The sequence below is a fragment of the Rhinatrema bivittatum genome, chromosome 7 (genome assembly GCF_901001135.1).
Source record: "Rhinatrema bivittatum chromosome 7, aRhiBiv1.1, whole genome shotgun sequence".
Taxonomy (NCBI): domain Eukaryota; kingdom Metazoa; phylum Chordata; class Amphibia; order Gymnophiona; family Rhinatrematidae; genus Rhinatrema; species Rhinatrema bivittatum.
Window position 1 is genome coordinate 132,652,380 of NC_042621.1, and position 13,058 is coordinate 132,665,437.

The 13,058-nt window shown below is 45.9% G+C and overlaps 1 protein-coding gene across 2 annotated transcripts in view; it reads right to left on the reverse strand.

Moving 5' to 3' along the window:
- DDX21 (DExD-box helicase 21) overlaps nucleotides 1-13,058 on the reverse strand; it is a 156,898-nt gene that overhangs the window by 24,296 nt on the left and 119,544 nt on the right. For both annotated transcript variants that reach the window (XM_029609157.1, XM_029609156.1), the window contains one exon: nucleotides 7,564-7,608. In XM_029609157.1, coding sequence (XP_029465017.1) covers nucleotides 7,564-7,608 — 45 coding nt within the window. The remainder of the gene's footprint in view (nucleotides 1-7,563; nucleotides 7,609-13,058) is intronic.

A 13,058-nucleotide genomic window follows, 5' to 3' on the forward strand; every position in this document is an offset into this window, starting at 1 on the left:
GGGAAACTCAACTGGGGGAGGGACCCGAGGGTATCACCGCAGGAGTGCGGGGCTCGTCTTCAGGTGGGATTCTTCTAAGAATTTAGTCGTTAGAATTTGGAAAAACGCTCAGCGAGCATAAGGTAGCTCCAAACTGCTTTGGAGACGGAAATTACTGAGCTTCTGCACTTCCTGCAGGGGTATATGTACTACGTGCTGACGTCAGATCTGTCTCCAACTGCTAGCACGAGCACACTATACCCATTTGTAATGAGTCCATCTGCTACACGCTAGGAAACGTCCCATATTTTCTTGGGGCATAAGTACTGGTACTCATCCTGAGGAGCCTTAAAAGAGTAATCTCCACTGCCTGCTTTTTGTACTGGGAGTGGCAAGTAGAAATCATGAATACGTCCTGAGGAGTACTGTGAAATTCCAGCACATATCCTTCTCGTATGACTTCCAGTACCCTCTTGTCCGAAGTGATCTCGACCCACCTTTGGTAAGAGAGAGACAGTTGACCCCATATCTCCTCATATTGAAGATGGGTTGGTAAAATTTCATTGGGAGGTTCGAGACAATCCTGAACCTACCCCTCTCTTGGGCTGTCGTCTATGAAAGGACTGAGCTCTTCCAAAGGGCAGAGACCTCTGAAATGTTGAGTTTCTGTAGGGGTGGAAACGTTGAGAGCCCTGGATCGACCCCTCATAGCCGAGAGGCGCTGCTTCCTCTTATCTTCCGGTAGCCGGGGAACTGGAAATTCGCCCCATTTACTGGCCAGTTTCTCCAATTCGTTTCCGAATAGGAAGTGATCTTTTAAAGGGCACCTATGTAAGGTTACCCTTGGAGGTTGCGTCAGCTGACCAATTTCGTAGCCATAGCTGTCTTCTGGCCGCTACCACCGAGGCCACTCCTCTGACTGAAGTATGGACTAAATCTGAGCCCGCATCTGCTAAAAAGGCGGTGGCGGGTTCCATAGCTGCTCTGGGGTTCATCCCAGAGTCATCCACCTCCTGAGACAGAGGTAGGCATGAACACACTACCAGGGCCCAACAAGAAGCAATCTGTAAGGTCATTGCTACCGCGTGAAAGGCTTGCTTAAGAATAGAATCCAACTGTCTATCGTGCGCATTCTTTAAGACCGCTCCTCCCTCCACTGGATTAGTTGTTTGCTTAGAGACAGCGCAGACTACTGCATCTATTTTAGGGAAACGCAAACATTCTCTCACTGCTGGCATCCTATTCCAGGTTAATCAATTCCTGGATGGCTTCCAGCACTGGGAAGTAGCAAGAGGCTTTGTGCAAGGAAATCAGAATGGGATTCTTCTTTGGTTCCGTCACAGATTCCGCTCCAGGAACTCCTAGCATTTTCAGGGTCTGGGAAACTAAGGCCAGCAATTCATTTCTATGAAAGAACCATAACATGGTTTGATAACAGTTCTAATCCCAAGGGAATTTCCCCTTCTTCCAAGGGATCTTGCTCTTGGTCTGTGCCATGAGAGTCCCCAGTATGAATACCTTTAGTCAGGCAGGGCATGCCTCAAGGTCTGCCAACAGGAATGGGAAAGGAGGCCAGCTGGGTGTTCCGTCCGGACAGGGACAAGCGAGGAAGTAGACTGCACCTGTACAAAGGCCTGTAGTCCCTGGAAAAATTCCACCCAAGAATAGGCCGCCGGGTCCATACCTAGCCCAGGGGGAACTGGGGTGGACCCAGCCAAGTTTCCCCTCTCCCATGGAAGACCCAGCCAAGGGGTTACTCAGATCCGGAGTATTTCCAGTTAAGGTTGCCAATCTCTCATCTGAATGGGAGGAGCCGGGCTCAGCCAAATCCAGGGAGACCAAATCCCCTTGGGCTTCCTCACAGTGCTGACACAAGCTGGAATCCAGATCAGGCTGGAAAGTCCTAATATGACATGCAACGCAGAAAGCAAGGCGCTGATGTTTCTTGGCTGTTGGCACCATTGGTGGTGGTAACTGGGCATTTCATTGGCTCGCACTTAAAAATTTATGTGCACAAATTTGGAGCGCCTAGGCAGGGCATGGTGAGGTGCATGCACAGCCCTTGCGCCCGGCTTTTCCTGTATTCTGCGCTTACTTTATTGTGCGCTTAAGTATGTGCATGTTATGCGTGCGGCACGTGTCCAAAGCCAACGCACTGCGCGTACAGACATCCTATGGCGGGCAATATGAGACACACAGATGCATGCAAGATGGCACAGCTGCAGCCTACCACGTGGTGTGCCAACCAAGTTTTAAGCGGGGCCTAGTTCACAGAGTGCCACTCAACCCACTTGTAAGCCCACTTCCCTATGCCCCAACGGGATTAGGATCAACGTTGGTATGGTGCACCGAGCAAGGAGACTGGAGGAATTCTTACCAAAACCCCTCTTCTCTGAAGGTAAATCATCTTCCTTTTTTTTTTTTTTTTTTTTTTTTTAAAACTTACCTGGACTCAACGCTTACCAGCTTAGTACAGAGACTGTCTTTGGCTGTTACTGCCTCGGCTGGCTTCCTGCACCCACTGCCTTTTAGCTGCTTGAGCAGCAAAGTCCACTCCGGGAACCGTCTACCATATCAAGGCACACCTCTGAGGGATCTTGGAAATCACCTCAGAAATTCTCAACTGGGGGAGGGACCTTTAGGTATCACTGCAGGAGAGCAGTGTTCAATCTTTTTTCCAATTTAAAAGTAGAATTTCTGCTTCCAAAATGTCATAATGCCTCTGTATCGCTCCATGGTGAGACCGCACCTTGAATACTGTGTACAATTCTGGTCGCCACATCTCAAAAAAGATATAATTGCGATGGAGAAGGTACAGAGAAGGGCTACCAAAATGATAAGGGGAATGGAACAACTCCCCTATGAGGAAAAACTAAAGAGGTTAGGACTTTTCAGCTTGGAGAAGAGACAACTGAGGGGGGATATGATAGAGGTGTTTAAAATCATGAGAGGTCTAGAACGGGTAGATGTGAATCGGTTATTCACTCTTTCGGATAGTAGAAAGACTAGGGGACACTCCATGAAGTTAGCATGGGGCACATTTAAAACTAATCGGAGAAAGTTCTTTTTTACTCAACGCACAATTAAACTCTGGAATTTGTTGCCAGAGAATGTGGTTCGTGCAGGTAGTATAGCTCTGTTTAAAAAAGGATTGGATAAGTTCTTGGAGGAGAAGTCCATTACCTGCTATTAAGTTCACTTAGAGAATAGCCACTGCCATTAGCAATGGTTACATGGAATAGACTTAGTTTTTGGGTACTTGCCAGGTTCTTATGGCCTGGATTGGCCACTGTTGGAAACAGGATGCTGGGCTTGATGGACCCTTGGTCTGACCCAGTATGGCATGTTCTTATGTTCAAAAGGTACAGCGATCCCCATAGGGAAAGCTTGTCTACATCTGCTGGAGGCGAAGAAATACTGAAGGGCTGAGGTCACTGCAGAGGTGTATCTAGAGTGACAGCTTAGAAACCTAATCAGTCTCCATCTGCTGGCAGGGGAGCACAACCATTAGTCCTGAGTCCATCTGGCTACATGCTAGGAAATAGTCTAATTCCTGACCATTCTGGATTAAAGATGCTCTACTGTACTACATTAAAGAAGCAGCATGAACTTAGTGACATGTCTTTCCCATGTGGTAAGAATTCTGTGAAATGTGCCAATATAGTTTGCAGCATGGTGTTTTGTAGGTTCCTGTGCTAGATTCTTTCCCAGTTTTTACTTCAGATTAGGTAGTTACTGGAATGGTTGCTGGTCTTCCAGAGTTTCCAGGTTTATGGATTTTAGATAGCATGTAGAAGGTACCAACAGAAGGCTGGATTGGTATTAGGTTTTCTTAGATGGAACTTGGAAAAGCAAGTTTGCTTACCTGTAAGACAGGGTTCTCCATAGATGACAGGCTGAACTAGCCATAACACATAGGTGGCATTGTCTTACCCAGATCTCACTGCTAAGTAACAAGACTTTACTGAGCATATGTGGGAGTTCATGCATGTGCACGCCAGTTTCTTGTGAGCCCCTTAGTTTCTTTTAGTGCTTAAACTTTAATGAGAGAGCAGACTCTCCAGGGAGTTCTTAAGTATGGCTAATTCATCCTGCTGTCTATGGAGAACCCTGTTTACAGGTAAGCAAACTTGCTTTCTCTGTCAACAAGCAGGCATGAATTTAGTTATAAAACACAGGGAGTCCCAAGCAGAGTGTTACATTACAGAGCAATACTTAGACAATCCAAGCCCTACCAAGTGGAGAGTGGGCTACTGTGTGAACAAGCTGTGCAGAACTGCTTATCAAAGTTACTGTTCCCTCATGGTAAGCTGGCCAGACAGTAGTGAGACGTGAAAGCGTGTGTAGATGATTTATTCTAGTAGTTGCTTTGCAAATTATCTTCAATAGAAGTGGCCCTGAGATGAGCTACTGAAGTAGTCATGGCTATCACTTTATGAGCCTTGACAGAGTCTGTAATCTATAATTTAGCTAGCATATAACAGTTTAGCAACTGTCTCTCTCAATCTATTGGGATCAAAGGATACAAAGCTTAATGGTGAGGTTGTGTCCTCTAAGTAATATATTAGGACTCTCTTACAATCAAAGGAGTAAAGAGATAATTTTCTACATGCATGTGGTTTTGGAATGTAGACACAATAGCTTGATTAATGTGGAACACAACACTTTTGGAAGGAACATTTTGTGGGTTCATAGAACACACTATTATGAAAAACCTGAAGGTATGGCGAATATGAAATTAAGGCCTGCAGCTCACTTACTCTTTATGCCAAAATGACAGTCATGAGAAACTTTTCAGTTGAACTTCAAATGTGGTTTCATGAGCTGAGCTAATGCTACACTGAGATCCTATGGCACTGGAGATTTAGAATGCCACAAAATGTTTATGAACTTGGATATCTAAAAGTGGCGAGAGATCGGAGAGCCTTCCACATGCTGGTGATACACTGCAATGATACTGATATGAATCTTGACTGAAGAGGTGCTATGGCCTGAGGATGAGAGGAAGAATAGATACTGAAGTCCATCCCTTGGGCCACAGGAGAACAGATCCAGATGCCTGGTTCCACACCAATTCGAGAACCACTGAAGGGATTTATTTATGATTTCATCCCAGAGGATGGGATAAAGAGCTGATCCCATTGGTTTTGGAGCCCACATTAAAGGCCCCACATGTGCAGATGAGTCAGAAGTACTACATACACAGTGGCAGCCATGTGACTGAGGAGGACCAGGATCGATGTTACGGACACTCAGTGCTGTTGTAGATAGGCCCTTACTAGGTCCATCAGCAGTGTCGCCCTTTTGACAGGGAGAAATGCTTTCACTTGAAGTGAGTCTGTCCAGCCTCGTATGAGCTTAATTCTTTGTGCTAAACCTAGATTTGACTTAGCAAGTTGACTAGCAAGCCCAGGGACCAGGGGGGGGCCATATGAACTTTAAGGGACCCCTCACCAATCATCCACATATTGGAATACACATTCTCCACTGACAAAGCTGTGCTGTCACTACCACAAGGCCTTTCATGAACACTCTAGGGGAGCATCTTGTACTGGTAGTGTGTATCCTTCACTATAATCCTGAGGAATTTACGATGAATGGGAATGTGTATAAGTGTTTTTCAGATCCAGAGTACACAACCAATCCCTCGGTTGAATGAAAGGGAGAATCATCTAGAGAGAATTCATCTTGAACCTCTCTCAAACCAGCAGCTTGTTCAGTCTTTGCAAATCGGGAATAGGAAATACCTTTTCATGAGTGTGGGAAGGTACAGGTTTGACTACCTTCTGAAGAAAGAGAGACTCCAGCCACATTTGGGCAGATTGTGAAAGGTCAGAGTTGAAGTCAAATTCACTGGGTTTGGAGGAGAAGGATAAGAGAAGCAGTAGCCATACTCCACAGTTCAGGACCCATGGGGCTAATTCTGCCCCATGAAAAACGCCTGGTGCAAATACTTCAAAAACTCCCAGACAGATGAAGAGGGAGCTGCTCGCTGCTCCTTTAAGAGCAGCATAAAATGTGGCTTCGGACGAAGTGGTCACAATGTCCTGAACCACAGGAATCGGGGAAGGAGACCGCAAGTTAGATTCACATCTTTGTTGCAGTTCCAAACTAGCTATCATTCCTGCTGTGGCAGCAAGCAGGTTAGTGGGAACAGACTGAACCCACAAGATATGGTCCCCACCATGGCAGTAATTTCTATGCTTGCCCACTTTTCTTCTCCTTCCCCCATCTGTCTCTGCATACCACAAGCTGTGCAGAGCACAGTCCTCACCTCATGCTCAAGAGAAGTCACCACAGGTCCCTCTTCCTGCTCACTAAGAAAAATAAAAAACCTATAATAGCTCCTTTTTTGTGGTGAGAAGAACCTGTGGAAAAGGAGAGAAATAATGGGATGAAGAGGGGAAGCAACCACAGGCCAGAATTTGAACAGTCCTATTCCAGCAGCCTGGAACCCACAGCTGCCAAGTCTAGGAAGGAAATGTAAGACTTTCACCTCTGGAGCTTCCCAATTCAAAAACCAGTCTTCACCCAGACTAACTAGGCCTCAGCTCACAACACGGGATGTTTTGCCCACCAACTCTTGGAGACAGAGAATTCTGGTAGGCTGAGATCTGCATGAGAACCTGTATGAGGTGATGTCAGCAAACCTGTTAGTTTCTATCTTTATCTACTGGATGGTAAGCATAACCCAACAACTGGACTGGTCTGGCTGGCTGAAGAGGAATGTAAACTTGTGTGTAAAAATTTTTTAAGGAAATTCTGTCTTATTACAGTAAAACTGAATTTTATCCAGTTTGCATAAATAAATAAACCCCGTTTATTTCTCTTGTCATCGGGGGTATAAAGTTCCCTGGATGGACTATTGGCTGGAAGGCACATTTCTACTAACAGGTGGGAGCCAGTAGGTGCCCCTTCTGTTATGGGTGATAGCCTTACTCCTCTCCTGTAAACTTTGCACCACTGACCCCAACTGAAAACCTGCTGCTGTCATGCAGCTTGCAACTTAACACACATTAGGATAACCCATGACTCAACATGCCATCACTTAATATATCAAATGAATGTATTGGAGAGGGCTTCTGATTTAGATGTTTATAAATTGGAAATTTAAGTGTTTATTTTCCAGCTAATTAGGGGTTATTTGAGAGTACCAAAAATTGGTGTTTATAAAAGTGTTTTCGCAGTGCAGGTACTATTGTTAGGTACCTTTCTTGGTTGAATCAAATGCACACATTTGTACAGATGAAGAGTTGTTAGTATGGAAAATAACAAAAATAAAGGGGAGGATCCAGCATAGGTAAAGAGGAGTGAGAGAGTACTAGGGGAAATGGTGTTTTTTCTAGTGTTCAACAAACTTTTTTTTTTGCACTGGGACCATTATCTGTGTTTATCTGCTAAAACCTAAAATCAGATAGATGGGTGCAATTTCACATGCATGCAAAAAATTTTTTTCAAGGACCCAGGAATAGGTACACCATAGGAATCCCCGGCAACATACATTTTATAAAACACACCTTAGTGTGCCGCACACAGAATTCCACAATAGTTTCATTCCTAAGAATATGGAAGAAGAGAAATTACCTGTATTTCTTTGAGATCCGATGCAGGGACATCAAAACATACCCCCTATAAAAAACAAGAGGAAAACTATCAAACTAGTAGTACTCATGCCTCAGGAGACAGATCCTGTAGCCCTCTAACAGCCAAGGATCAATATCTACAGTATGCAGCAGTGCAGAAAAGGCTGCAATTACCTTCATATTATAACCGCTTGTGATTTTATTTTCTTACTTTCCTTTGTATTGAATTTATTAAGGAAAAAAACATTTACAAACATATGCAATGCCCACTCTACAGCTGGGCCACAAAAGTAAAGGAAAATTGGTTCTTACCTGCCAATTTTCATTCATGTAGTACCACGGATCAGTACAGACTCCTGGGTTTATTCATCCGTGCCAGCAGATGGAGACAGAGAAAAGCCTCGCTGACACTGTTTGATAAGCCCTGGTGCCACCTGCAGTAGCTCAGTATTGATCTGTACCCAAGCCAAAAACATTAAGTGCAAAAAACTCAATAACACCTTGATAAAAAACGGTAAAATATTTGAACAAAGAAAAGAAATATGCTGAAAGGATTATAGCTGAGTGGAAGACTCTCCCCTCCAACCCGGGTGGGTTCTGGACTGATCCGTGGTACTACAGGAACTAAAATTAGCAGGTAAGAACAAATTTTCCTTTCCCTGTACGTACCCGGATCAGTCCCGACTTCTGGGATGTACCAAAGCTTCTTAGAGAAAGTGGGACCTGGAGGGTCCCGCTCGCAAGACACTTTCACCAAAGGAGCGGGAGCTAGCCTGAACTCCCAGATCCAAGCGGTAATGCCTCGAGAATGTATGCAGCGACTTCGCAGGAAATTTGCAGAGCGGCGACCTGGAAGACACCAGCTGAGCCTCCGCCCACGAAGCCACCGGAGCTCGAGTCGAGTGGGCCCTTAAACCCTCCGGAACCTGACGGCCCTTAATAATGTACGCTGACCCAATAGCCTCCTTAAGCCACCTTGCAATGGTTTCTTTGGAGGCATGGGTACCTTGCTTTGGTCCACTCCATAAAACGAAAAGATGATCCGACCTTCGGAAATCATTAATAACCTTGAGATACCGAAGCAAGGCCCTGCGGACATCTAATAACCTAAGCTCTCGAGCATACGACACAGACGCAACCAATTCTGGGAGAGTGGGAAGCTCGACCACCTGATTAACATGAAAATCAAAGACCACCTTCAGAACAAAAGAAGGAACCATATGCAATGAGACTCCTGACGCCAATATTTGAAGGAAAGGATCCCTGCACGACAACGCCTGTAACTCCGAAATCCTCCTGGCGGAACAGATGGCCACTAAGAAAACGACCTTGAGAATCAAGTCTTTTAATAGTCGCTCTCCGAACTGGCTCAAATGGAGCGTCACACAAAACTCGCAGAACCAGATTAAGGTTCCAGGGGGGAGAGACCTTCCCTACCGGAGGACGCAAATTCTTAACTCCCCGAAGGAACCTCTGAACATCAGGATGGGAAGATAAGGTGTAACACTCAACCTTCCCTTGCAAGCAAGCTAGAGCCGCTACCTGTACCTTAAGAGAATTAAAAGCAAGGCCTTTAGCTAAACCCTCTTCTAGGAAAGACAAAAACTAACAAAAAAGTGAAAAAAAGTAAAAAAGAGACTGCAGGTTTATGCACCAGTCACCATCTGCTGGAGACAGAAATACTGAGCTACTGCAGGTGGCAGCAGGGCTTATCAAACAGTGTCAGCGAGGCTTTTCTCTGTCTCCATCTGCTGGCACGGATGAATAAACCCAGGAGTCTGGACTGATCCAGGTACGTACAGGGAAACTGCAAATATTTATTATTTATTTATTTATTTTTAACTTTTATATACCGGCATTCCTGTATAAAATACAAATCACACCGGTTTACAATAAAAACATTACATAGAACAATCAACAAATTATATTAAAAGCATACATTACCTTTGTCAGAAATGTAAAACAATTATAAAGTAGAAATTGTTAACAAGGGAATAAAGATAACAAGGGGAATATTAAAACTAGGGGATGCACGAAGGGGTGCACAAATGCCTGCTGGCTTGGCGCTTTTAACGGATCAGTTCCATGAGTGATGAAGTCGGGGGAGGGGCGGGTCCCTCAGACCTTTTATTCTTTTCAAATTCATCATCTCTTCCCAGTTTTAGCGCTGTTCTTTTCTTTTTTTCAATTTTTTTTTTTTTTTTTTTTAATAGATAAAGCACATTTAGAAAAGATGGTGATTGCAACATCATTACAATGAAAGGAAAAGCCTTCTAATAACTTTCCTGTGATCTTTATTATTTCTAGCCTGAACAATAAATACTCTCAGCTTATCCATCTCTTTTAAACCCTAGTTATATCAAGATTAGTTATTAACATTCAGATGTGCTATAAGAGTGACCATCAAAATATGCATCTGCATGTATATTTATCTTTTGTATTTTCTGCACCAGAAAATTCAACTCCTGGATATTCCACATTTATGTAAACAATTCTTTACTTGATGGAAGTAAAAGGCACTCTCCCCATCTTGAGATTATCATGCTTCTTCCTACCAATAATACATTTCTGAATCAGTTGAGGGTGGGAGAGTAATCCCAATAGACTATTGGAGTCTTAGATAATACAATATCCATCATTCCTCATATTTTAATTGTTCTCTACACTAAGAGGCAGAAATACAAAGCATAAACCAGTGTCTCCAAATGTTCTCCAGAAATTATCACTACTATTTGGATACATTCTTTTAAGATGTGCTGGCATTAAATTGGGCCTGCACAGAATTTTATATGATTGCTCTGTTGAGAAGACAGGGCAATGGCAAGCAAAAGTAAAAATCTGCAGCAATTCCTCAGCAGGTATTTATTTATTTTCTCATCCCCACATTTCTTTCCCATTTATGTGCCATCAAAGTGGATTTTCCTCTTACAGTGCTCTGTACATATGCCCACATCAGCTGCAAGCAAGCAGGTGTGTGTCTGGTTTGGTGGAATGATAAGGAAGGCCATTGTTCTCAGCTACAGGTAAGCAGTTAAGGGAAAACCTAGAGCCCAAAATGTTCCTGAAATTGAATCTAAGTAGATAAAATAGTAACTGTAAATAGCTGAAAAGCAAAATTGGTGGAATACTTCATCTTTCCATGAACTGTCGTAGATCACGCTCAATATTTTAAAGCAGATAAGTACGGGTGTTACTAGGGACAGATAATCCTGGTTCCCTGTACGTACCAGGATCAGTCCAGACCGCTGGGTTGTTTTTCCCTTCCAGCAGATGGAGTCAGAGAAAAAAACTGAAAGGCACCCTTTCTTACCCTGCTGTGCCACCTGCAGTCCTTCAGTATTTTTCTGACTCCAGCAGATGAGGATGATAGAACCTGCAGTCCTGATCCATTAAAAAAAAAAAAAAAACAACAAACAAACAAACAAGGAAAGCAAAGCAAGCCAGGAATAGTAAGAACTAGAGGAGTTTGCTTTCTATCAGTGGCTAAATCAAGCTAGTTTAAAAAAAAAAAAAAAAAAGTAGTTAGTTTTCTTTCTGGAGGTGACAGTCAGTCCTCCCGAGGCTGCTGCCTTGTTTGAGGCACGGTTGGGGTTAAATACCCCGTTAGCAGTTTTCCCGGAGCTGCTTCTTCTGCCGTGAGTAGGGGGATTAACCGGTGGGCCGGTCCTTCCCCCTTGCACCCTGAGACGGCATAATTCCATCGGGGGGCTGCCTGTGCCGCGATTGAGGTCCCAGGCACATTTTTTCCCCTGGGTGGCTGCGTGTCAGCGGTTTTGGAAAAAAACAAACTTGTTTTGCTACCGTGCGCATTGGTTTCCCGGGGCATCAGAAGGGCAATTTTTGCCACTTTTTTCGGCCTCGTGCTCGCTCCCTCTCCGCGGGCATGCCACGGGGTTCGCCATGTGCCGCATGTGGGGAGCCGGTGGAACGGCTCTCCCACGATGGCCTTTGTACATGATGCCTCCCGGGAGGGGAGGGACCGTCTGGGAGCAGCAGTGGGTTGTTTTCGGCGCGCTCTCAGGGCACAGGGAAGAATTCGCGCCTCTGCCAGCCTCGGCCTGCCCCGTCCCCATCGCGGGAACGGTGGCCATTTTGCCTCCACCACTCTCCAGTGGAGGGCTGGATGAGGGGGAGAGGAGATCCCTCCTCCTCTCTCCCTGCCAAATTTGAGCCCTGTTAGACAGCGGCTCCCAGTGCCTTCCTCCTCTCCGAGATCTGACCCTCCCACGAAGGGGGGGGGGGGGGAGCAGCGTCCCTTTTCTTCCAAATTTTTGCTTTTAATACACAAGGCCTTTTTGGAGTCCGAGGCTGAATTGCAGGCTGAGGAGCCTCCGCCTGTGAAGGTGGCTAGGCTTTCTGGGGGTTCAGATTCCTCCAGAGGGAGGACAGACCGTGTGGTTTTGGATCCCTCAGGGACCCCGGCTTCCGATCCGCCAGATCCCCCTTTGCTGGACCCTCTCCCTCATGGACATTGGCGGGGATGTTGATGAGCCCACCCCAGTTGAGGGGGATTGACCTGAGATCCTCAGGTTGTTTCGGAGGGAGGAACTTGATCATTTAATCCCTCATGTTCTGACGGAGCTCGGTATTGAGATGCCGCAGCCGAGCTCGGAGGCTACTAAGGGGGACCCCGTTCTCTCGGGGCTTCAGGCCCCTCCTAAAGCTTTTCCTTTTCATCTGATGCTACTGGAACTAGTGACCTGAAAATGGGAGGCTCCAGAGGTCAGTCTTCGGGCGGGATGAACATGGAGAACCTCTACCCGCTGCCAGATGAGTCCGTGGCCATGAGACACGGCCGTTTTAGCCATCACCAAGCGAATGACCATTCCGGTAGCAGGGGCTGCCGCTCTTAAGGATCTTCAGGATAGGAAGCTGGAGGTCCTTCTCAAGCGGATTTTTGAGGTCTCGGCCCTTTGCGTTCGGGCGGCGGTCTGCAGTAGCCTCATGCAAAGAGCAACTCTTCACTGGATGCAGCAGTTGCTCAACACGCAGGAGTTGCCACCAGCGGAAGCAGAGCAGGCAGATCACATGCAGGCGGCTGGGGCTTACACCGCGGATGTCTTGTATGATCTTCTTCGGGCGACTTCGCACACTATGGCTTCGGCAGTCTTTGCTAGAAGGCTTCTGTGGCTCTGCAACTGGTCGGCCGATCTTTCCTCCAAACCCCAGCTAGGCAATCTTCCCTTTAAAGGGCAATTCTTGTTCGGGGATGATCTGGAAGCCCTTATCAAATCTCTTGGGGACAATAAGGTGTACAAGTTACCGGAGGACAAGCCTAGAACCTCCAGGTCCTTTGGGTCGGCGCGCCCTCGGTACCGGGGACAGCGCAAGTTTCGGCAGACCAGGATTCCGGCCTTCACTCCACGTCAGCCGTCGATGAGTCTCAGGTTTTGTCTCATTCCTTTCGTGGCTGCAGGCCTCTCTGCGACGGGGGTCCTCAGGGATCTTCCAGGGGCAAGTCCTCCCAATGAAGGTGTCCTGGCCCACTCCTCTGTT